Source organism: Pectinophora gossypiella, chromosome 22 (assembly GCF_024362695.1).
Source record: "Pectinophora gossypiella chromosome 22, ilPecGoss1.1, whole genome shotgun sequence".
Taxonomy (NCBI): Eukaryota; Metazoa; Arthropoda; class Insecta; order Lepidoptera; family Gelechiidae; genus Pectinophora; species Pectinophora gossypiella.
In genome coordinates this window covers 12,036,511-12,062,466 of record NC_065425.1, presented here as the reverse complement: position 1 = coordinate 12,062,466, position 25,956 = coordinate 12,036,511, and the positions used below count along the sequence as shown (strand labels likewise).

The 25,956-nt window shown below is 41.1% G+C and overlaps 1 protein-coding gene across 1 annotated transcript in view; it reads left to right on the top strand.

Annotated features, from left to right (window-relative positions):
* The window catches only part of LOC126377021 (protein Skeletor, isoforms B/C), a 63,853-nt gene that overhangs the window by 31,504 nt on the left and 6,393 nt on the right, over positions 1 to 25,956 (top strand). The window contains exons 3-8 of the mRNA XM_050024627.1: positions 732 to 916; positions 3,821 to 3,983; positions 7,212 to 7,339; positions 8,182 to 8,319; positions 22,621 to 22,720; positions 23,351 to 23,535. Coding sequence (XP_049880584.1) covers positions 732 to 916; positions 3,821 to 3,983; positions 7,212 to 7,339; positions 8,182 to 8,319; positions 22,621 to 22,720; positions 23,351 to 23,535 — 899 coding nt within the window. The remainder of the gene's footprint in view (positions 1 to 731; positions 917 to 3,820; positions 3,984 to 7,211; positions 7,340 to 8,181; positions 8,320 to 22,620; positions 22,721 to 23,350; positions 23,536 to 25,956) is intronic.

Genomic DNA, 25,956 nt, shown 5'->3' with positions numbered 1-25,956 from the left:
TAATTACAACTTTCTTTTCTTTACACGAACTTGATTGATAGATGCAAACTTTAGATAGCTAACTACGTATGTACAAGGAACTAACGTGTGATAATTGATGCTCCGAGACGGGCGACCGATAGAAAACAAAGATATGCGCAGAATGCCTACAAAACGTTTATTCAGCTGTCAAATTGATCTGCAGGTTTCTAAATCAATTAAATTCACAGTTTCGGTTAATAAAATTAATGACTCGATGGAAAAGTTTTGCAAAAATGCATCTTTGTATAGAGAGCTTGACAATATCCTGCGCATGTGACAGGCAATCCTTAATAATTAGTAGTTTGGCGAATCTATTTGTAATAAATAGAAAAAATAACTATTACATGATTTATTTATTTTCATTTATTTAAAAAAGAAATGTTTTAGAACTGTCTTTACAGGACTATCCCTATTTACGTCGTAGTGTCACGGGTTCGAAGTTCGGGCTTTGAACCTCTGAATTGGACTTTATAGTTTGAATTCATGTTTGAATCGTAGATAATTAATATCAGGTAGTTTCTATCTAATTACGCTCGCTCCCTATTACATGGCACTTAAACATAGCGAGGAGTAGATGTGTACACAGTACACCTCTGCCCAACCCTTGGTGGATACAGGCGTGATGCTATGACGTCCCAATGAGAGTGAAGCGTTCTTCCAAGTAGGCTACCGTCATCATCGTCAGTCTGATGTATTGTTGTTTGTTCCAGCGGCATACTTCTACGTGGGCACGTCGGGGCGGCCGCAGGCGGCGGGCGCGACGCGTCTGCGGGACGAGCGCGGCGGCGCGGGCCCGCTGCGGCGCTACCGCGGCGAGGGCGTCACGCTCGCGCTGCCCGACGGGAAGACGCTGCGCGACCTGCGCTGGTTCGCCATCTGGTGCGACGAATACTCCGTCAGTATCGCAATCAAACTATAATTCTTCACTATATAAATAATATATATAGGGTGTTAGTGACACTGAGTGATACTGAGGCGGATGATTCAGACCATGATTCTGAGTTGATATCAAGTGGAATTTTCTGTCGGAAAATTCATGAAAATTTTTATTTATTATTTATTTATTTATACACAATAAAACAGACACAAGGAACATACAAAGAAAACAGATAGTACAGGTAAGCTTATCTCTAAACAAATAGATTATTGTGTTTTTTTTTAAATAATTTTGCGTTTCATACTTCTGCGACTGCAGAATCGGCGCCTGAACCATCTCTCAAAGTTTTCGTTACGATGTCACTAACACTCTGTATGTACATACAGGACGGCATTCTGGCAGGCAATCTTAGATATCATAATATTAAGTTTTTTTTAAGAACGTCTGGATCAGGATCCAGACAGATCGGATCGGCACAGGTGCCGAGGCTTTTCTTACACCTACTTTCCCCGGCTATACATGTTGTGAGAATCTGCAGTAGTTTTAGGCGGATGAGACGTTTGACAAAAATGATATAATAATATGTTACCAACTGAGTAAAGATATTTTTGAGTTTGACTAAAAATAATTATAACAGTTGAATGCACAGAAATAACATCAGTAGATATAACATAAGAAAATAAGTGATAAAAAAGACGACTTTATTGCTAAGGTAGGAATCTCTCTTAAGCAACATTTACGTTTATAAGATAAAATTATAACGCGTTCTCCGAACAGGCTAACACAGACTTTTCCTTTGGATGTTCTTTTCAAATATATTTTTACTTCAAAAACGAAGTACAATATTGACCGTACTGTACTTGTCTTAGGGTATTGATCCTGATAGAACTCAATAATTGTAAAATAACTAAGTACCTACTAACCTAAAGTAAAAAAAGCTAAAGAAAACCTACCGGTAATAAGTAAATAAATGAATAAGTAATCACTCGTCCCTGAAGCGCCCCGTTGTGTAAGTCTGTACTCTGTATACGTCAGTGCACTGCCTGTATTCATTCTCTTTTCAAAAAAAGTCAAACAATATTAAACTCATCGTGAACTAGGAGCGAAACCTGAACTCAATTACAGTGAGTATGGCGAATGTGTAAAGTAACGATGTTACGCCTGACCCGGCTCTATTCCAGGGGCCGGGTACAGACCGCGACCCCCGCCGACCCCGCCGCCCCCCAATCATATTCTGATTGAGGCCTGATTGTAAAAAATCCGCCCTGACAGGGGCAAAGCTGAAATAGCGGTATTTCGGGAACCAATTTGCCTTTTTTCATCCTTTTAAAGACTTTACCTATTGATGATAAGCTGGGACGTAACGAAGAATTGTAAATTAAGTACATCGGAAAATGCGATGAGATATTTTATTATATTTCGTACGAGTACGAACATAGACTCGCCCGACCCTAATGAATTTGAATCACAAGTCATCAGAATTAAGTACTTTTCCTACCAATTTGTTTTTTAATTTTCAAAAAGTATTAAATTGAAAAGTCTATAACAGACTGCCTGCTGCGTGCTGCTTACAATTACGCTACTCGTAGATGTCAACCTTCTTCTTCTTTGCGAGTCGATGGCGATCGAAGCTAAATTTTTGCTGACCAATAATTGGCCACGCTCAACCTGGTCCAATGACATTTAAGGTGTCCATGTGAAATTAACCGAAACGGTGACGTCATTAATAATTTGATTATGAATTATTATGAATTGGTCAAACGTCGTACTCATTGATACGTAATACATTCTTAATTCAAATTCTTGTCGAAACGACACCTGTAGTAAATGAATGGATGTTTACTATGATTCCTAAATGTGGAGGAAGCAAGAGAAGTAGGTAGTCTTTGCTGCTTATAATAATAACAACCCCGGTGGGAAATAGGCGTGGGTTTATGTATGTGTGTATGAAAACTATGGTTGATTTTTGATCCGGCGCCTTGATAAATGATACAAAAGACGACTTTATTGCTAAGGTAGCTTCTTAGGCAACATTTATGTTTATAAGATAATCCGCCGTCCTGTATAATCTTGAACTAACTTCCACTTCTAGATAAGCATTTGTGATTTATCTTTGACCCAGTGATCGATCCTATTATTTTAGTTCTAATCTAATCTAGCCTACAAGATCCCACTGCTGGGTAAAGGCCTCCCATTCCTATTTCCATAAAGAACGCCGTTGACTGTACTAAAATTATTTGCAGCCGAGGGAAATGTCCTATGTACGATACGTAGTGACGTTACACTGTTTGTTACGCAGTGTGTTCCAGTGTCAGTTCCCGGCATGTGATCAAGTTAGCATGTTGTGTGCCGCGCGGCTGCAGACCTAATGCAAAGCACATGCAGCTTTGCAAGCCGTTTTAACTACGTTACGTTGCCAATTCGTGGTGCATTCACGCGGCTGATGTGGTTATTGTCTATCTAGGGGAATATTGTCTCTTTCTCTTATGTCCTCCAATTTTACAACAACGTATATATAACATACACACATATAGAAGCAAATGGTGGAATGTGGGACCGCAATGGCTATTTTTAAAAGGCGAAACTCTGTCAGATATGTTTGAATTATTAGAGATAAACATTATTTGATAGATAGAACATTATTTGGGATAAAATAAATGTTGGAAATTGTGTGTAAAAACCTACAATAATTATAACATTAAATGTTAATAGGATTAGTTGGTATACTTGATATTAACTCAGAATCATGGTCTAAACCCTCCCCTTCCTATTCGTTACGATGTCACTAACACCCTGTATGGTTCATCATATCAATGTTTGAACTTCATAACAAAAGATGTATTTTTCTGATAACTTGTACTTCTCGGCATGTTGGAGTACATTAGCTCCGTATCAACACTGAGTGTGTATATGTCCGTACAGGTGAACTTCGGCGACGTGTCCATCCCGCGCGACCTGGAGTACCCGCGGCCCGCCAAGGTGGGCTCGCTGCGCGGCGTGCACGGCGTCAGCTCCGACCCCATCGTGGTGGTGGACGCGCAGACGCTGCTCGTGCCCAACTTCTCCTACGACGGAGAGGCGCCTGGTTAGTATCATTGTGTAATCGTCTTACATACGTCCCACCGCTGGGCACAAGCCTGCTCTCAATCAACCGGAGGGGTATGGAGCTGCTCGACTGCGGGTTGGTGGACATGTTTTGTTACGGTTATAGACAGGACCAATGGCTTAACGTGCCTTCAGATACACGTCACATCATAATTTTCAAAAAAACTTAAAAATAATCTTATTTCGATAATCTTAAACCAGGGTTGATGAGGTTGGTAATGCACTTCACAACCCACACAAGAGAAGGAAATAATTTTAAATCATAACCAGAAAGCTCGGTTAGGTGTGGGTACTTAGTTGCCACCACGCGTACATACTCGTACTACCTGTACTTGTACGGATTATAATTGGCATCGTAACGAATATTCAGGGGGATGATTCAGCGCACGATTCTGAGTTAATATCAAGTGGATTTTTGTTGCAAAAGTATCGAATTGAAAATAATTTAAAAATACAGAAAAAATCCCCCACCCCCCTCAGTATTGGGTGCGGTGTCAGTAAAACTCTGTAATAAATGGATAGAGTCCCAAGTCAGGGAGTGAGTCAAGAGGGAGGCAATCAAAGAGGATCCCACTACGTTACCACTACGTTTAGTTTCGATCTTTTTTCTTGTTATTATCTTTTTTCTTCTTAATGTAATGACAAGACGTGTCATGTACAGTTTGTGCTAGTAAAACAAACATAACACCTTAAAATATTTGCATTTCTAAGAGAGTAGCGTTTGTTCTGAATTGTTACAAATATAACTGAGGTGCGACTCGCGCGCGGGAACTGACTGCGGTACAGTTACTAGCACCGTTCAACTCTGTGTCGGGTTATTGTTAGAAACATAACTGTTACAATTAACGCGATTTCTTCTAAAATATAATTATAGCATAAGCTCACGACTTTATCCCAATTGGGGTAGTCACAGGTACATCCATCGCAAGATGAACTAAGTATCCACACCTCGCCGAGATTTCTGTTAGACCAACGTGAGTAAGTAAGCCGTATTGTCGTCTATAATGGTCGAGCCAACTGTGTTAATGAAAACTACACTTAAGATAAATTAATAAAAATTCATAGGTCCGGTGCCGGGTTTCGAAACGGCGCTCCCCGGTTGAGAAGCAAGCCGGTGAACCACAGGACCATAGCGACTTTATAAAATTGCAAATGATTTGAACAAATCTCCTCGCTCCGTCATGTAATATAGTTATTTGTTGATAATATATTAATATATTACATTATTCGCCGGGAATAATTAATTATACAAGATGATATGAGACACGTGTCGATAATATTCCAAATTCTAAGTACACGGTAACCAACTGGAACAGATTCAAAATCTAATTATCAATCTATAATAAATTAGATATAGACGCGAGTAATGTAATTTAACAAAATGCACGAGAAATTTCCACTGAAGGATATAATAATGTTATAATATGCTTTATTGGTATCGCTGATGGAGTAACGTCAGCTTGTGACATTTTACATGTTTAACTTCTGTCGTCAATCATATCCGACCTACCTTTTAAGTGTAAGTAAGTATGATTTAATTGACACAGAATAACGTCTGTACCACCCACTCCTCGCCAGCTATATTTATGTCCCGTGTAATAGGGGGCGAGTCTATTACCATTAACCGGGCACAAATCCTGGAAACTTCGTTTTATCAATTATTTAATACCTACACATTTGGTTGGTTGAGAGCTCGAGCCCGGGATTCAAACCCGTAACACTACGATGTAAGTCACGCGTTTTCCGAACAGGGCTATCACGGATTAAAATAAAATAATAATTGTTTTGAAATAACAGTAATTTTAATTATTGCTATGTTTGCTATGGTTAATCAGTGAACAAATGATTATTATTTTGAAATTCTCCAAAATATTATTTTACACTAGAGTCTTTACAATAATTAATAAAGACGTGAAGTTGGAAACATTTTAATTGGCCCTGACAAGTGTATCCACGGACCCGATTACACCCCCAACACCCCCCGACACCCCCCCGCGATGGCGGAACTAACTCAATCTAAGTTGTGCAAAAACACCGCTTGCAGATAACGCTGGTGAACTTCTATCTGTAAATCCCTGACAATCCTCAAACTTCGCCTCGCTTCCACGAGAGTTTGACGACATTCTCAAATAAAAATATTTTACATTGAATCGTCACGAAGCGCTTCGCCTCTTCCTTTCCTAATGCGAACAGCAACGGATTGGAACACCTTACCGCAGTGTGTGATTCCAAAACTAGGTCCAAAACATTTTAATCATGCTGTTTTCAAGGTTAGAGTGAATAGGCATGATACGTGTTAGTGCAGTCTCTGTATGTCAAATTGCTCTAGCTCGAGGAAGTACTTAAACTATAATATGAAGAATCTTATTGTGATTCTCTAACGAATTCAGTTGCTTGTTGAAGTTTCAAGTTCCAATACCTAAATACGTCCACATGATATGCAACGTGTCATTTATAATGGCGAACGTAAAGCCATGCCATTATGTGAACAAGATGAGGTCTCCGCTCCCCTTGCACTCTTTACAAATGAACCTTAAAAGTGGAATATTTACTCATTTCTCTCCTTACCTCTCGACCCCTTCGACACATTGCGAAATTAACCCATTCTTCTTCCTACATTACTTTTATGCGCTCGCCGCCGCGTCAGTATGGCAGTCATAATCATAACTCTATACGCGTAATATTCTTTGTTATTTTATAACATACTTTAATACTCTTATCTCTTTCTCATGCTCACAGTATAACCAGAACAGTGGGTTACCTTCACACAAGCGCCTGGCGGAACGTGCAACTAACTATAGATTGCTGTAAGATCTCGCGAGGAGAATCTAGGTAGGAGTAGGCGCTTGTGCAGTCACGAACATGAATAGATACATTACATAACATCAATAGACTATATACTCCACGTTGCTCCAACGCGTTGGTGGACTTAATAGGACACTACTGTTAAACGGGTGGTTACTTATGTTAGGTCACTGATCATACAAATAGCATTTTTTGGACCTTTCTTGCCCTAAGCCAGACATTGTGTAGTTGACCTTAGTTGGCCAGATGGTTTAACAAATTAAAAAAAAGGCTTATGTAATTTTATAGAAAAAAAAATGTAAATCGTAAAACCACACCCGAATGATACCCGAATGTTTCAGGAAGGCGCTTACGTGGGGGTTCACTTTAAGACAACGATAATATGTACGCACGTTTGTTGCAGATGCGAAGTTCTGGGTGGGCCGCGGCGAGAAGCCGACGCCCCAGGGCATCCGCATCCCCGACGAGAACGGCAAGGAGGCCCCGCTGCGGAAGTATGACAAGAAGACCATCGTGCTCACGCTGCCCGGGGTGAGTTGTGGTAGTTATACTACATGTATATACCTACAGTGAAGGCAAAAGTTTCCCATGTCGATCAGATTCACTATGCTGCTCTGGGAATCAAACCCAGCTACACTACGGATGTTATCACATGATTGTAGATAGCAGGCTATCTACGTATACAATGTTAATTTCACTTTTTGGCAAAAGTCACACAGAATTCCTCAATAGAGGCTTTTAAATTGATATCACGACTGATTACTGACTGAGTAAAGTGTCAATATGGACGGGACATCTAAAGGAGCCCGTACTATATACATACTATAATACTGTGAAACTCGCTGGAGATAGAAATAAAATAAAGCGAACACACCGTAGACAAACGCAACTAGGCACTCTCGCATCTGTTGTCTTAAATTTCGAACTGGGTGAGAGCCCTCAGCACTCCCCATTTTTCCGGTGAAGTTAATGCCATTTGAGGCAAATCTACAATAAGTCACATCAAAAAAATATTAAAAAAATGGTGGTGTACGTATAGTATAGAGTATTTATTACATTAAGTTTAGTTTTACTTTTAGGTTTTTTTTTTGTTGCACCATCCCGCATCCAAGTTGTAAATGTTTGTTTCCTTTTGTTGGTTGCCTCGAAGAAATTGCTCTAGAGCAATAAGGCCGCCCAAATTGTACTGTATTCATATGTTATGTCTGATTGTTGAAATTTTAGTTCTGTGCAATAAAGTATATTTGATTTGATTTGATTTGGTGTGTGTACCAAGAACGATAAGCAGCATCTGCACGCAATAGATTTTTCCACTGACTCCCATTGCATCTGAGAAGCAGTTAATACTGATACTAACCGTGAATATTGTATAGGAGCTGACAGTGTTCGACATCGGCCACTTCGCGGTGTGGTGCGAGGCGTTCACCGTCAACTTCGGCCACGTGACACTCCCGCGCAGTGCGCTCAGCAACGTGCCGCCCTCGCTCAAGATGCTCGGCGTCTCGCCGCAGGTATGCACGCACCTTAATATCAACACTCACACAGATTATACACTCTTGAAAAAGGTCAATGACTGTTCGCATCAACACCGGTGACAGGATTACTATTAAATTATTTATTATTATATTACTTCCTCTCTACCATTGTGCGTGGCAACGTAGAAAGATAGAGTACAAACGCAAATATAGACTAGAGGACGTCACACCATCACTGTATCAAAAATAAAATTTTATACAAAATACAAATATTTTATGTACAGTCAGTGCCGTGACATAAGTAAGTTGCCTAACAGTTTTTTAATACGAGTAAACTTGCGTCACCGCACTGACTGTACACTATTGACATCAAGATGGTGGAGGAAAGTTGGTGATCGAGACGATGATGATTTTGTAAACTGACGCTTTATGGGTAGACATTACATAACATAAACAGCCTGTGTACGTCCGCGACCCACTGCTCACACACGCGGTGTGTCCAACCGGAGGACTGAGCATACTCCACCACTTTAATCTACTGTGAGTTGGTTGAGGTGTTTGTTTGGGCTTGTAGCCAACCCATTAGTCAATGTTTTCAAGCCACCCAACATCTCCTACTTGGGTAAACTTTGATATTTAATGAAAATGGTATGAGACTCAAAAAATAACTGCATTCTTTACCAAGGTCTGAATCAAGCTTCAACTCAGCGATTTCCATTTGTCCGGGTTCCGATTCAAATATTATGCAAAAGGAACGCTGATTTTGCTCGATTTGCTGCTAGCAACATCGCACTGTTAGCGTAATGTGTTGCCCTGTCAAAAAATATGATAATTGATGACCTACCAACTTTCGTTTGCCACATAGTATAACACGATGCAATGCGTTACGTTTTAATGGCCACTTTCTAGTTAATTTCCCTTTTGAATGCCATCAATTTGTATTTATGCGATTTGGAACTTAAAATAGTCGAATAGGACAGAATTTTGAATTTAAGTACAAAATAATACAAGATACCTTAACTGATTGACCAATGATATGGACTCTTAAGTATTCCTGCTTTTGCTTTTAAAATTATTCCTTTAGAAGATAAAGGCAAATTCAAACAACAAATCCACAAATACGGTTCTTATTGTGATATTGCTGTTGATATTCCGGTACCAATATTGGCTGAACATTTTTAATCTACGCTACAACACACACGACTTTATTTTAAGTACATTAAGTTAATAATTATAATAAGTGACACATTGTCAAGAAATATGCAACCTACTTTAATATAAACCTCCGAGCGACGAGATACAACCGAGGGTAAGTGCCTGTTACTATATTTCGCATGTAAATACCGCACACTGTACATAGCAGTACTGTATGTAACCTACTCGTACTAGTATAATAACACGTATAATCTTAGCAAAATACCAGCACTGTGTAGTATTTGGTTGTCTAAAGAGTTGTACACACTGTCGTAATAAGAAGCGTCGACGCCGCGCCGCGTCACTGTTAATACATTACCAATCCGTACTTGCGTGTAAAGCTTCCAGTCGCAGTTAGTTTTATTGTAGAGATGTGTAATTGTCATTTAATTTTCAAATTTACATTTGTAATTGGCAGACATCATTTTAATTATGTATTTTATTTACGAGCTTTAATGTTTTGCTGCTGAAGCACATTATTGAATCTGTAAAAATAAAAACAATTTCTGTCTTTTGCTGAGCGCATTATTTGAAAAAGTCTATTCCATGTGAAATGTTCGATAATTCAAATACGATTCTTAACGAAAGATAAAAATTGAATTGTTACCGAGGAAAATAGAATTTGGTTTTGGACAGATTAACACCTGTTTCAACTGGTAGGTACTTCAGTAAATGTCCCAGCGGTTGTATTGCCAGTGTGAACGTGACCTAGGTCCCAGCTGAGAGAAGGGCAGGCAATCGTACCTCGATGGTAATCATACATCTACTTCAGCTGCATATTCGTGTTGCAATTTGCAGATCGTCAGTCGTGTGATTGTTTTGGCACGTGACGTTCTGTGGGCAATTTGGTCTACAACTGCTTGGATGAATCACGAACTTGCTCAGGAGATGTTAGTGTCTTTTTTTAGATCAGGGACGAAGAGTTGAAACGTTCGAATTGCAAAGAAGTGTAAATGTAGTCCACTTACTACGCTCCTGACACACCACCTTCCTTTCTTCCACTCTCATCCTTTGATGTACCTGTTTTTAAGTACCTGATTGTAAATTTTACTTTTTTTTAAGTCTTTACTTAATGCATACTCGTCGGTTAGAAGTACTTTCGACCTGGCCTTTTTATTTAGATCACGTCGCAGAAAATTTACAATCAGGTACTTAAAAACAGCTTTTTGTTGTTTCCTACACATTCGTCTATATTTGCCCAACCTATGTGTGGGTTTATGTATGTGTGTGCGATGAACCGTGACCACAAATGAACACTAAGAAGGTTATCCTTTCTCCGGTCAACAGAATGGCAATAAATTGAACGTCTCGATTCAAAGATCGTTGCCAAAAACGTGCGTCCACTGATTGGTGTTAAGCAACAGTTCGATCGTCTGTACTGCCACTTAGTTTGCCTAATAGAGATATCATCACCATCATAGGCCTCATTCGTCAACTGAAGATTGATTAAATACATAAACAGTATATAAATACATAAAAAAATCATGCCAATATTTTCCTTGTGTCTAGGGCTTATCAACCCCCACCGACAGTGGAGCAGCGTGGTGGAGTATGCAGGCTCCATATCTCCCCCCGGTGAAATGACCCAGATGACCCAATGTGCCCAGCAATAGTATATAGGCTGTTTATGTATGTTATTTTAAGGGCTTATTAATATCTTTTGGAATTTGACTTGCCAAAGTGGTGAAACGTGCCACACTACATATTGGCGACCTACCAATAATAAAAACGGGTCTCGTGCAAACAGAAATGTATTTTTACAAGAAGAACAAAAGACCAAAAGTCATTATCAAAAGCAAAGAAAATAAAGGAATAAAAAACTATATAAAAAAGGTAACATTGTATAAAAAGATGTGCTATCTTGCACAATACATATAGTTTAAATTGTCTAAATTCTTGGCTTCGGCCCCACACACGCCTTCCAAAGGTCCCGAGATATGGAAACGACATACAAACAATAATAATAATAGTACCATGTTTACACAACAACAGTTCATGTCAACCTGAGCACGCGGCGGCTATATTTAGACAATTTTGAATAACATGAAGTTGAAGATAGCAAGGTTAAGTTATGCAAGCGACGGCTTGATGTCTGCTAGACTGTTTGAGATGAAATTATACTTCACCAATTAGATTGGGATAATTTTGGTCCTCAGGCAGAGTATAACGATTTTATTTTGTTCAAATTATATTATTTTTAGAGATATGACATCTGTCAACTCACGACTCACGACTCTGTCCCTGGATAGGAATTTATTCGCGTTATATTATGTTTGTATATTAGCAGACCAATAAAACTACATAACTGAAGGGTAGTCAGAGGTACACCCTTCACAAGATGAAATAAGTACCCACGCCTCGCCGAGCGTTCTGAAAGATATCATTAACAAAACGATTGTACGTCTTTCGTCTTTCATCTTCGTCTAAATGTGGACATACAATAAACAATACTACTACGTATAGAACGGTAATGCTCCGGCCCGCACCAATACGTATTGGGCTCCGATCTCACCTCCTATGGAGAACTTTAGTCTAAACGTAAAAAGTATGCACGTTACGCGGCGCACGGTAACAATAAGATTTTTATATGGAGTGTCCAGGCTGCGGTTAGGGTTCAAGTGAGAATATCCGTGACCTAAATATGTGGTAATTACCCCGGATAGGTCTGCCAGCGTCCGCGGCACTATGGCTGCCGGGTGCCGGCAAAAACTGTCTGTAAGCGATTAACCCAGATCTTCCCTCGTGAAGTTTTTACTTTCATTGCACTTAATGGGACTGAAAATTTAATACGGGCAAGTGGTGAATGTGATCTGATGGTTTACAATGTAAGTCAGGTTTAAGAGGAAGGTTGTGATTGAAAATTCCTTATTGTTGTTTCGAAATCTAGGTATCTGCAATGAACTACTTAATTACAATTAGTTTTTCAGCTAAGTATCCCTATCGACCTTGCCGACGTGGTCGACGATTTTCGTCATTCAGCGCATATCGCTATCGGCCCACTGGGGTCGATTAATTCTCTTAGACGGCGTCAAACTGGGTACCCTCAGGCCTGTTGTCTTAATTTTTGTGTACCGGGTGAGAGCTCTCAGCACTCCTTATTTGTCCGACCATGTAGTTAACGCCATCTGACGAACCTACTGCTTCGGTCGGGACTAGAACCCGCAGCTCTTGTCAAATCGGGATGAGAGTGTTAACCATTACACCACCGGGTCCTCCTCCTGTCCATGCGAAATTCTTTCGATCTATGGATCGTCATTAAGCCGACGCCGACGCCATCTATCTAGAATCATCATCATCATCACCAGCCCATTAACGTCCCCACTGCTGGGGCACGGGCCTCCCCTATGGATGGATAAGGAGATCGGGCCTTAAACCATCACGCGGGCCCAGTGCGGATTGATGGTTATTAACGACTGCTAATGCAGCCGGGATCAATGGCTTAACGTGCCTTCCGAAGCACGGAGGAGCTCGAGATGAAAACTTTTTTTTTGTGGTCACCCATCCTATGACCGGCCTTTGCGAAAGTTGCTTTACTTCAACAATCGCAGACCGAGCGCGTTTACCGCTGCGCCACCGAGCTCCTGACTATCTAGAATATCTAGATCATAAGTAGTTTTTTTGTTTATTTGTTTCAACAGATTTTATTGTTTTTATGTATACAATTTGCACCACTATGAGGGTGACATTTTCTTTTAGAAAAAACCCTTTTCAAATAAAGAGTAAAAAAAAATCTAGAATATCGAGTACTAATTTAATATCGTTGCATCGAATGTGCTCCTGGTGTGATCACGCGGAGTCGTCTGTACCAATGTTCCCCGCGCCGCGCTCCATAGTGGGGGAGTCGTAATTGGAAACATGAGAACACCGCATCTCTTTGTGCTCGCACTAATGCTGAAAGCAGATTCTGCCACATCGTAAGCATTGCCAGAATTTTCAGTTGTCTGAAAAGATAAGGTCGACTGTTATTTTTTAAACGACTTCAAAGAAGAAGGTTATAAAAACCCGTAAATATTATATCTTACTTTATTTGTTTTGTTTACTTTGACAAAATCGGATGCCATGCCCGACACTACCTACTACCTAACGGGGCGCTACCACCCCGACACCAGAGGAATAGATTCAGATTCAGAATTCGAAGGAATAATTTTGTCTTATAATTATTATTTTTGACATGAATTATTGGCATAGAACATTTGAATCTTCTTTGAAAAGGTAACTTATTATAACTAGAATTCCAAGTTGACACGATATAGCATCACGCTACTATCGCTGATGGAGTAGGCAGAGGTGTATACATACACCAGCATACACCCACTCCTCGCCAGCTATGTTTGAGTCCTATGTAATAGGAAGCGAGCCCATTACCATTAAACGGGCACAAATCCAGGAAATCTGGTGGTTCTAAGTTGAACAAATACCTATTATTTCGATTCCAAGGTGCCATGTAAGAGTTGTAACTGTAATATACGTCAGGAGTATACCGTGACGTCATCGACAGCACTTGGCCGCCGGCCAAACGGGTGTTACACTGCGCTGAGACGCAGATATTAAATCAAAGTAGGCTTTGGTTGCCAACTTTGATTCAAATGTTACTTAGGATCGAAAGCAGGTTGAATTATTAAGAATTATTTCAAAAGGCAATGAAACACAAAGCCGACCTTATGATGCTGATTCCTAGAAACATTTTAATTTCATTTAGATAAGTTATACCTGTCATTTTCTTATCCAACGAAAAGGGAAATGATGGATGGAAAAATGTTTGAACAAAAACAAGTTTCATTTGAATAATGTCTCGTGTATAAGTACTTATTTATTTGTTTTTTTAATATTTCATTATTACAGAGGGTTTTACCAGGGATTGGTAAAGCTATTCCCAATGAAAAATTCAGTACAAATGAAAATCCCTACATAAAACCTCAAAAATTACCGTATTTATGTCTCGCTCTCATCAGCGTTTCCTTCTCTCTTCTCAGAGGCGCATCCAGAGGCAGGATTCACATTAGAAGCATTTTGGCTCTCTGTCTATTCAATATACGACTAATACCAAGTAACGCTTGTATAATACATTCGTTACTGGGATGGGTTAGGCTTTCCATTTGACCGGTCTAGTAGTACGACTTCCTGAGCAAATGCAAATCTATACTAAGTAACGTAAATTATTTTTTTATCGACACTAGGTAAATGTTTATGAGATTTTTTTAGCACAATAACAGTATGCTTATAAATATGAGATGAAAATTGATAATTTTGCAGAGAAGGAGTTAGGTAGAGTTAGGTCCATTGAAGTTGACCTCTCGGGAACTCGGCCTTGCTTCCTCCCTGGAGCGCGAAGACCCTGGTTCCACTCCATTTAGTCGCTCCATTACTCAGTGTCTCTCTTTGTTGGCTTTAGGAGTTGTAAGATTCGTTGTCAAAGGATAGATTATATAGGGGTACTTATAACTAACTCTAGTGGCCTTATGTCTTGCTTCAACCAGCATCAAACGCGGTAAGAAAATGCTCTGTAATCTAGACGTACGCGGCAAAGACCACACACACACACTTTCACACATGCACACGCTCACACACACACACACACACACACACACACACACACACACACACACACACACACACACGCGCACACACAATCTCAAACACTGCCGTTTTTCGCGTCTTCTGGAGTCAAGAGCAGCATTTATTGCTTTGAATCTTTTTTTATAGAACTGTAAGCAGTTCGTAAATTACCTGAAAGTGAAGATTATATAAGGACGAAAGTATTAATAGTATGTGTGTGTTTGTGTGTGTGTACTGTTACCTCAAACTTTTCGTTCAAATAGTCGCTTTGGAGTGGCCACAGTCGAGTGAGGACGACGCAAAGCCTTCAAGGATGCGTCTTGGAAACTTTCCAACAACGCTTGCTCAATCGTGGCTCAACTTTCCAACGAGTGGTTCGAACTAAGTTTCTGCTGAAATTATTCAATAGTAGTAAGTTCACGTTTTAGCCGCAGCACTTCGAGTTGACATCTGCAAGGGTAAGCAATGAGAACAAAGCAATCATATGTAAGTTTTACTTTAATTGGAATGATCAGCTGGCATAAGCTCGCCATGCATGGAGACGGCGCCGGGAAGCGTTTCGGGTTGTTTCATAACGATCAAGAAAGTTTTTTCACATACACAACGAGATCTGTAGCACCCACTCCCCGGCCCGTATCTATGTGTGGAGCGCCTTGAGTGTCTGTGAGAGTTAAGGGGTGAGTGCGATGTCGTTGAGCGCGGGTTGTCTGTTGCAGAGCCGCAACCGAGCGCTGCTGGCGGACGCGGGCAGCGGCAGTACCAGCGGCAGTAGCGGCGGCAGTTCCCGCCAGCGCTACAAGGGCGGCGCATTGCCAGCGACCACGTACCGCCCCCCGACCCTCCGCGCCGGTCCCGCGCTCGCCGCGCCCGCGCAGGCGCACAACGCCGCGCTGCGCCGCCGCGCCGACGACCCCACGCCCCACCACTCACAGCTGTTACAACCCCAACCTCAGTACCAACAAGAACGCTTCCCGCACGCTTCTCCGCAACAAGAACAACAACAATACCCGCAAGAGCCGCAGCAACAGCCGCAACAACATCCGCAACAACAAATTTTCTACACCCCCTCAAACTTTCAACAAGTACAACAATTTGACTACCGGCAGCTGAGCCACGCACAACTCTTGCTGCAGCAGCAGTTGTTAGAGCGGGAGAGGCAGCTGTACGAGCAGCAGCTGCGCGAGTACCAGTACCGGCTGCAGCTGGGGGCGAGGGGGGCGGACGCGGCGAGCGGTGCCAGTGACGTCACGATCCAGAGGAGCATTGACCTTGACCTAGTTGCGGGGTCGGGGTCGGCGGGGTCGCAGTGAGCGGCGGAGTCGACGCCCGCTGGCGCAAGCGGCCTCGCCCCGCACCCCGCGCACCGTGCCACCATTGCACATCGCCCGCTCCTCTCCACCGGTCGTCTTTCATAACCACTGATATTGAAGCCAAAATATTCAACACTTCAATTCAAGTTTAGCACTCTCAAAGCTTGTATCGTTTGTCGTAATCTAGTGTTTACAAACACGCCGCTCTCCTCACCTTGGGCTCCTTCACTTCTCAGCTTCACTTCAGGGCCGTGTGACTCTAACTCATCAATCGAAAGTGATTACATTAGCATCGCAGTGTCATCGACCTTAATATTCGACCATATAAGTGTGTGGAGGCGAGCCACCAGGCCAGTAGTTGTCAGGAGCCAGCGAGCCACGCTCCTCAGTATTAATTTATGCTTAGTTTGTACATAGCCTAGCTTGTATATAACAGTGATTGAATTGCCGTTCGGTTCAACAAGGGGAACTTTGAATAATAGAAAAAAGTTGTATACGTAGAGCCTCGTCCCCTCGTCCTTAGAAATTCAAATCTTTTCTGAAAATCAAAAAAAGAAATGAGTGTCTTCAGAACCGCACAATGGATCAAATTTTCATTTGTAAGCAGTAACTTTCCCTTGTTGACTCGACCGTTTAGAATTAAGTTGTAAAATAAGTTCTTTTGTAGCTAGCGTGTAACCATATTGACTAACACGTGACTACCGACGACAGTGATATTGTACAAATAAATACTCGTGTGGGAAATAAATCTTGCCAAAATTGTCGAGCGTTTCATTTATAAAAACTTGAAATATTCCTGTTTTTGATTCGCTAATGAAAAGTAAACACGGTGATGTATGTGGTGAATAAATTACACACTGAATAAGCTTTGAGAAAACAAGTTTATGGAGTTATTAAGATGGATGAGGGCGCTGACAGAAGACACCATCCGCGAGGGTTTGTTTGTTTACGTCGCGAGTGTGACTCGCGCGACAAACACGCCACAAGACATGATATGAGCACATATATAACTTTGTTTAATCCCTCTGACACACAAGCATCACTTGCTGCCGATATCGATCGACGTTTGACGCTCAAATGGCTTTATCGACAGCAAACGCTGCTCGTTCGTAAGAGGTCACATTGGAAAGGATACTATTTGGTATCACAAGATAAAATTTATCTGTTCAATGTTAAATTTATTTTTTAGTACGCACATTTATAATGTATTTTATGTCATGTAATTTTTCACGAATAAAATTTTCTAAAATAACTTTAAAATGCTGTTTTATTCACACCTCACTAAAATGACTCTTATAACGTACCCAACTAACATTATTATCGGCACTAAAGTAGGTAAATGTATAACTTTGTAGCATCTTTTAAAGTCATAAATTAGCTCTGTGTTGTCAATACGTATAGTACCGAGTACCAATTGCGACAAAACTTTATAGTAGTTTGGCAGCTGTAAAACTGCTGCCGTTCTAGAAACAGGTAGAGCTAGTATTAGAACTGTTAAACTAATATTATTAAAGTCATAAGAAAGAATATCCTTTTAAAAACGTCATTGTTTAACTATTGTGTCTGGAAAACTCGGTCTTACGAGGTTAAATTAAGTTTGTGTTTACCATAATCTGCATTAAATGTTTGCCGAGTAGACTGTAGTTTATTCCTTGTAGTGTAACATCTACATAAGCTACAACGTTTACATTCGTGTGTGTACTACATTTTGCTTATGTAATTCTATAACATATCTTCTCTTTTAATCGTGTGGGTTGTGAGGTGGAATACCAACCTCATCAACCCTGGTATCAGGGTTATTATTGAGCCGTCAAAGGCCCCTGACTTGACTGATGACATAACATATGATTCAGTGCAATACACACTCTTCACGGGAACGGACACTTTTTATACTAACTTCCCTAACTCTTTGAAAACTCAACATTTTATTAATTTAAGTACTTAACTTTAACTAAGTACTATTATTATGATTACAATAATAATAAACTACTACATACCCCCAACCCAGCCCAGCTCCCTTTGTTCCCATAATCTACAATAGTCCTACACGAACCGGGGATTGTCTTTGGGTGCACTGCCATAGTGCATACAGGGATAAACGCCGGTTGGTATCACAACAAAATTAGGGGCCTCTGCGTGTTCCAAAAACAGACTGTTACCTTCCAAAAGTCCGAGACTCCATAGTCCCGAGATATGGAAACGACTACTACATATATATACTTACACCGTGTAGAGGCGTCTGCATCTACAACATGTTTTTACTAAAATAACTCCTGTATTATCTGTGGAGGGTGGTGGTACGTTGTCCCAATGTCGCGTGGTCAAGGGGATTACTCTATAATGGAGGTGTACCCTCATTACGCCGGCGGACATATTGCCGCGCTGACCACACATATACTGAAAACATACTCTGGAGCACATATGTGCACCTATCTGTACATATACATTCTTTGTCCTTGAAGTATTGTTTTTACATCAGGGATTTTAAATTTTATTGTTACTCACACACACAAACAGCCTAGATATACGTCCCACTGCTGGGCACAGGCCTCCCCTCAATCAACCGGAGGGGGTATGGAGCATACTCCACCACGCTGCTCCACTGCGGGTTGGTGGAGGTGTTTTTACGGCTAATAGCCGGGACCAACGTGCCCTCCGAAGCACGGAATCATCTTACTTTTTCGGACAATCAGGTGATTCAAGCCTGAAAACAAAGAACAGTCTCACAAAGTGATTTCGACAATGTCCCCATCGGGAATCGAACCCGGACCTCCAGATCGTGAGCTTAACGCTCTAAGCACTAGACCACGGAGGCTGTTTATTGTTATTCAGGATAGGACATAAAGACAAATACATCACGCGTGCATCCCTAAAGAAGTAGTCAGAGGTTTATAGTATATACTATACTTACACTAACCTACAGTACCCACTCCTCGCCAGCTATGTAACAGGCAGCGAGCTAATTGCCCTTAACCGGGGTACAAATCCTGGAAACCACGTGATAGAAATTATCTATGATTCAGACACGAATTCAAATTCACAAAGTCCAATTTAGTGGTTTAAAGCCCTAACCGGGATTCTAACCCGTGATACTAACATGTAAATCACACGTTCTCCGAACAGGGCCATCACGGATTCACTAAAGACAAACAGATTACACAATTTATGCACATATAAACGGTTCTGTTTATTTCTACGAGGAATCTCTTCCAGCTGACCGGGGAGAATAGAATTTATGTGTACATACATAAGAGATTAGAGCCCTTAGCGCTTCTCATTTGTTCGACTTTCTGGTGATTGTCGAATCACAAGAACACAATTTACTGACAAAAATGATTGTCGAGAGAAATGCAATGCGTAGTATCTAAATGCAATGTGAACATTCATCATCACCAGCCCATTAATGTCCCCACTGCTGGGGACGGGCCTTCCCTATGGATGGATAGGGAGATCGGGCCTTAAACCACCACTCGGGCCTAGTGCGGATTGGTGGTTATTAACGACTGCTAATGCAGCCGGGACCAACAGCTTAACGTGCCTTCCGAAGCACGGAGGAGCTCGAGATGAAAACTTTTTTTTTGTGGTCACCCATCCTATTACCGGCCTTTGCGAAAGTTGCTTAACTTCAACAATCGCTGACCGAACGCGTTTACCGCTGCGCCACCGAGCTCCACGTCTAAATGCAATGTGAACATTATTAATACAAAACTGTTTGCGTTTAGAAAGGCAGAGAAGGCGTTTTGAAACATTTTGGTCAGTACAACATTGAGGAAGATTTCTTGAAAAGGTTTATTTTGATAATTTCCTCGACATAAACATACAATGTGTACATGTTGTAATATAATAATGTATACTTTCGCGGGTTCACTCGCAATCACCTCTCGCATATCCCTATTGGACCGTTGCTAGGCGACGGCTGGGGTAAATCTAGCAGAAATCTCGCTACATTAACCCTGCGGTGTGGGCAGTGGGTAGACCAACTTAACAGTCTTTCGTTTTTACGGTCAATATGCCATCGCATTGGGATATATATGAATTGGACACATTTTATTGTTTACAAAATTTACTTAGACACGTCATGTCGATGAAGTTATCGCCTCGTATAGAATATACGTAATATTATGGTGTTTATTGGTTGACGTTATTAGAAGGTTATTAGAGCTGTCGGAGAAAATCCGTGATAGCCCTGTTCGGAAAATGCGTGTCTTACATTGTAGTGTTACGGGTTCGAAGCCTGGCTCGGGACTACTGAATTCGACTTTATGATTTTGAATTCATGTATGTTTCCAGGATTTGTGCCCGGTTAATGGCAATAGGCTTGCCCTCTATCACATAGGACTTAAGTATAGCTGGCGAGGAGTGGGTGTGTACTTACTATACACCTCTACCTACCCTTCGAGGCTATAGGCGTGATGTTATGTTATATTATGGCTCCCACATCTCGCTATGTTCTTTCTTCTGCAATATCTTACCTTATTTGCCTTGGCCTCAAATCGCGTTGATAAACTTTGATAATGCAGCATAATATAGGCCCGCGTTTGACCACGATCTCACCTGATGGTTAACGATGGGTGGATTACGCTTACCTATCAAATGCCTATTCACTCTAGCCTTGAAGACTTCCAGATTATAACGAGTTGGAAAAACAACGAAGACAGACAGTTTCCATGCTTCGCTGTTTGCATCAAAAAGGAAGAGGCGAAACGTTTAGTGCGGAAACGGTTGGCCCAACTGTCTGTCTTTGTGTTTAATAAAAAGTGAAGAAAGAAAGATGTTAGATATAAACTAAAACTTGAAAGAAACTCACCCTGAAGATTCTCCAGTCGCTTAGTTCACGTCCTGTTTGCGCGGTGGCGGGGGCCGACGGACGTGAGTGCGTCGTGACGCCGTGTGACCAAGGTCTGCGGGGAAAAGTTCACAGAGTGAGCGGCGCGGCCGTGACCCCCCCACCCCCCCTCCCTCCCTCGTCTCCATGCAACTACGTGACACGCAGATGCACAACATCTCATCACGCCTATTTCCGTTTGGGGTAGACATTTTTCTTCAGGCCACGGAATTCTTACTATGATTCTCACACTTTTCCCTTTTGCCACTCATGAAAATCTCACACACTCGCCAGTTTAAAAAACATTTTAATTTAACAAGTTTATAAATTGATAATTATTTCCGAAACGCATTTCATGATTTTATTACAGTTTTAAGTATTATACATTTTTAATTTTCATTAAAACAGACGTGCTTGGAAAATTTGGAATATTAACTCAATAATTTTAATAAATCTACTGCCTGCAATATGAGTGTTGGTCAATATTAATAAAAAAAAAAGTTTATTTAGGTAAAATAATCGTGTTTATTGTTTGGTTATGGTTTAATCGTATTAAGCTCGGTGAAGCGTGGGCAGTTCTTCACGCGATGGATATACCTCTGACTACCCCAATTAGGAATATAAGTAATAGCACAGGTAATAGTGAGCTAACGCTACGTTATTATAATTATAAGTTATCCGTGTCTTCTTCTCTCATATTTGTTGTGAGGTGAATAACCGACTTCACCAACTCTCCTGCACTTCGAGGAGTGTGCCCGCGATCTACAGGAGCTCAATCCACCATCCCCCTTTTATCTTCGGACATCCAGAAGTACGGCCGAGTTCCATCCCTATTTGGTGGATATTCCAACTATTCGCATAAAGCGCTTCGTCCTTCATTATGCGCACTGCTAAAGAGTGGAATTCTCTGCCGTCTTCTGTATTTTTATACGCATATAACCCGGGTGCTTTCAAAGCCAGAATGAACAGGCATCTTCTGGGCGAGCTCGCTCCCTCTTAGGCCTCGTCAATGCCTTCGGGCAAGTCTGGGGCCATCAAAGGTAAAAAAAACCTCTGGTGTCCCTGATTATGACAAATGAAGTCCATATGATACATATATTTTTTTTAATAATAATAATTCTCTATTGACCTTATAAAATAACATTTTTTGAAGGCTCTGACCTAAACTAGGCTAAGAACCTGTATTTCAAGAATCAGTGGCTTCTCCCATTTAAATATACAAAAAGTCAAAAAAGAATCTAAAACTAAATTAAACTTACATTCATAGGGTACCCCCTATGAACCTATAACCTACCGGTTATTAATCAATGTTGCTAGTAATAATCCGTACGATAACATAAACATACTTACATACAGTTTTATGTAAACCTACACAAACATAATTCAATATATATATATATTACATATATATGTTGATAAGTACCACGGTCTAATTTGTGTTTTTTTTTGCAGTCGAAGCTGAACTGCGAAGTGTTGTTCGACGAGCTGGCGTTCGAGGTGCGGTGGGCGGTCGCCGGCGACAGCATCGTGCTGCAGCTGGTGGCCAAACTAGGTCAGTATACCTCCAGGGCATGGGGCTCTCCTGGCTGTAAGGGGGCCCGGGCGCCCCAAATATCGGGTTATCATAACGACAAACACAGCCCTATACTGGGTGTTTGTGACTGAAGAGGATGGTTCAGCTCAAGCTAGTTAATATCAAGTGGATATTTCCGTCGCAAAAGAACTGAAAATGATTTAAAGAAACAGTACCATTTACATGAGTTTAACATTCAGTACGCTGTCACTCACATCCTGTATTAGAAATGTATACATTTTTTTACTATAATACCATTTAATCAGATACCGTTTTTGATTTTGACTAATCAACATGTTTTCGTGTTATATTTTAGTATACTTAATTTCTCTTAGTAACTACGAGTATATTACATAAAATAAACGTATATAGCATACGTACGGGTCTGTCTATACATCCAGCAGTGTGTATAGAACATACTTCACCACGCTGCTCTATTGCGGTTTAGTAGTTTTTCCAGCCGAGTACAAGATGGATATAACGGAATCCATTTGGCATTCGGCTAAAAAAAAACCAAACCAAAACAAAAAACCAAACCAGCTAAACCAGCCAGCCAGCCAGCTAGTTGGGCTAAACTATTTGTAATAAAATCTTTTTCAAACCCCTCAGAGGACGGCGAGTATATGTCATTCGGCGTGTCCGGCTCGGCCGAGCACTCGCAGATGGTGGGGGGTGACGTGGCGGTCGCGTGGGTGGACAAGCAGACGCTGAAGGGGTATGCGCAGGATTACTACCTCGACGCCAAGTCGCAGTGCGCAGGCGTGCGCGGCTCCTGTCCCGACGAGCGGCTCGGGGTAACTATTACAATAATAATAAATAGCATATATACGTCCCGCTTAACTCTGGGGAACGTTAACGCTAGGGAAATGACGACCGGATTCATAACCAATCCTGATAAGTGAATATTTGATAGTCTCATATCTATCGCATAAACAGCCTATATACCTCCAACTGCTGGGCATAGGCCTCCCCTTAATCAACCGGAGGGGGTACGGAGCATACTCAACGCATTTGTGCTAGTAGCCCGGGACCAACGGCTTAACGTACCTTTCGAAGAACGGAATCATCTTACTTTTTCGGTCAATCAAGTGATTCGACTTGCAATGTACTAGCCAAACAAAGAACAGTTTCACAAAGCGATTTCGACAGTATCATCATCGGAAATTACACTGTGAGGGCTGTTATTAGTAAAAATACTCAAAAAATCAATCTGTGTATGAGTCGACTAAGTTGTGTATGTATGTCAATAGATTAACAATGTTGATACTCGCAGTATCGGGATCCGCACATTCGGTAGTCAAAAGCTCGATGATTCGGTCATAAATAAGAGCTGTAGTCGAGCGGGCTTGTAAATTACCGCCAGTAACGCGTGTGTTGGGCGCTAAGCTGCCATTTGCTCACAATCGCCAGATTACCTCTGTTCCGTACCAATATCAATTTAGCAATACAGCCTTAACACAGGATGTTCATAACTCATGATGTAGGGTTTAGGCGTGTGAGAGCAGCGTGTTATCTTCATAGAATGGTGACTTGGAGTGTATGTGTTTATAGAGTGATTACAGTATGTTGAGATATTATTGATTCCTGGTTAGACTCCCGATCGTTGTCTTCACTTCAGTAGGCATGTCATCAGATCGACAAAAATGAATTTTGCATCAATTTTAGCAGTTGGCGGTAAAGTATTTTTTTAATATGTGGTGGGCGACTTGGTTAACCGCCGTGAGAGTCTAGCCAAGTAGCTAATGCCATATCGTCAAAAAAATGGTGGACAAGCAGCCCGTCTCCTATGATGATGATGATGTCCTTCCAGCCGTATCTATCGCCGGCGACACCCTCAGCTAGCTTTAGCCTGGGCTCTTGCAAGGGCGCGAGCGCATTTTTTTTAAGTCGTGTTGCATGATGTAGAATAGAGCTACTGCAGCTTCTGCCAACCTGTATAGCCGGGGAAGAGAGGCTGCTAGAAAAACCTTGCAAAAAATAATTATGCGTAAATCCAGAAACTGTCGTAAAGCCATCCTTCATGATATTTTTAAAAGTCCTGTTAGATAGATAGATAGAATAAAAAGAACCATAATGGAGAGTCCCACTTGAGTTGTAATTGTAGCGGTAGGGGGGCTTGGGTCGAGTTTTTGGGATCTGATCTAGTTTGGCGTCAAGATCTTCGAGACGGGTTCGTTCAAAGTTTTATAATTCCATTTGACGGCAGATCGCCAGCCCGATCTCTGATTGGCAAGCTTCTCCCACGATTCATTAGACGCGCCAATAGCAGTCAGGTGACGTTTCCTGTAACGCAGGTATTGTCCTCACGGTTTGCGTTCCGTCCCCTATAAACAGTCTATCGTGTTAAAATAAGCCAGTATCCCTTGGTTTACTCCCACGAAATGCCCAGGATAAAACCATTTATTGGGATTTTATACCGCAAGCCACCGTTTGCAAAACAAAAAGTGCACTCACGCACAAGTCCCATTCTATACCATCTACAGAGTTGTCATTATAGAAAGGTACCGCGACAGCACAGCTGATAGGTACGGAATATGAAAACGAACATATTTTATGAACGAGATTCATTCTTATTTGGTATCTCGACAACTACTAGCGTTTTTGTTACTACGCAATAAACGGCCAGTGAATCGATGTAGCGGTCCAGCCAGCAATGTGTTGAGACGTGAGTTAACACAAGACGTGCGGTCTCGTGTAACTTAGTACATGTTTGTATGATCAATAGTACCATCCTACGTAGATATCCTACATTCCTATCCTTACTATGGGTGTCATAAGTCAGGGCATGAAAAGAGGTCGATCCAATTACATGGTTGATTGACATGAACCTGCCCCAAGCCAGATATGTTCAATCAAGTCTGATAGACGGTCAAACCGCAAACCGAAACCAATTGACCATCGGAAAAAGCGTACGCAATTTCATTTCAATTGATTTTCAAATGTTTTGTAGCTTCCTTGAACTTTTTGAAGACAGGCAAATGCTATTTATCATTTAGATTCTTGCAAAATAAATGACCAATTTTTACTTTTATTTTTTTGTTGAAGTAATAACGATACACGATTTTACCTTATAATTAAATATTTGAAAAAATTAAATAAAAAATAACTTATTTTGATATAAATGTAATGTATAAGAGTGTCCACACGCAGAAGCGTACTTTTGTTCTTAATATATTGTCTTGTGTTTTCGTTCTTTTATTCTAACATAATTATAT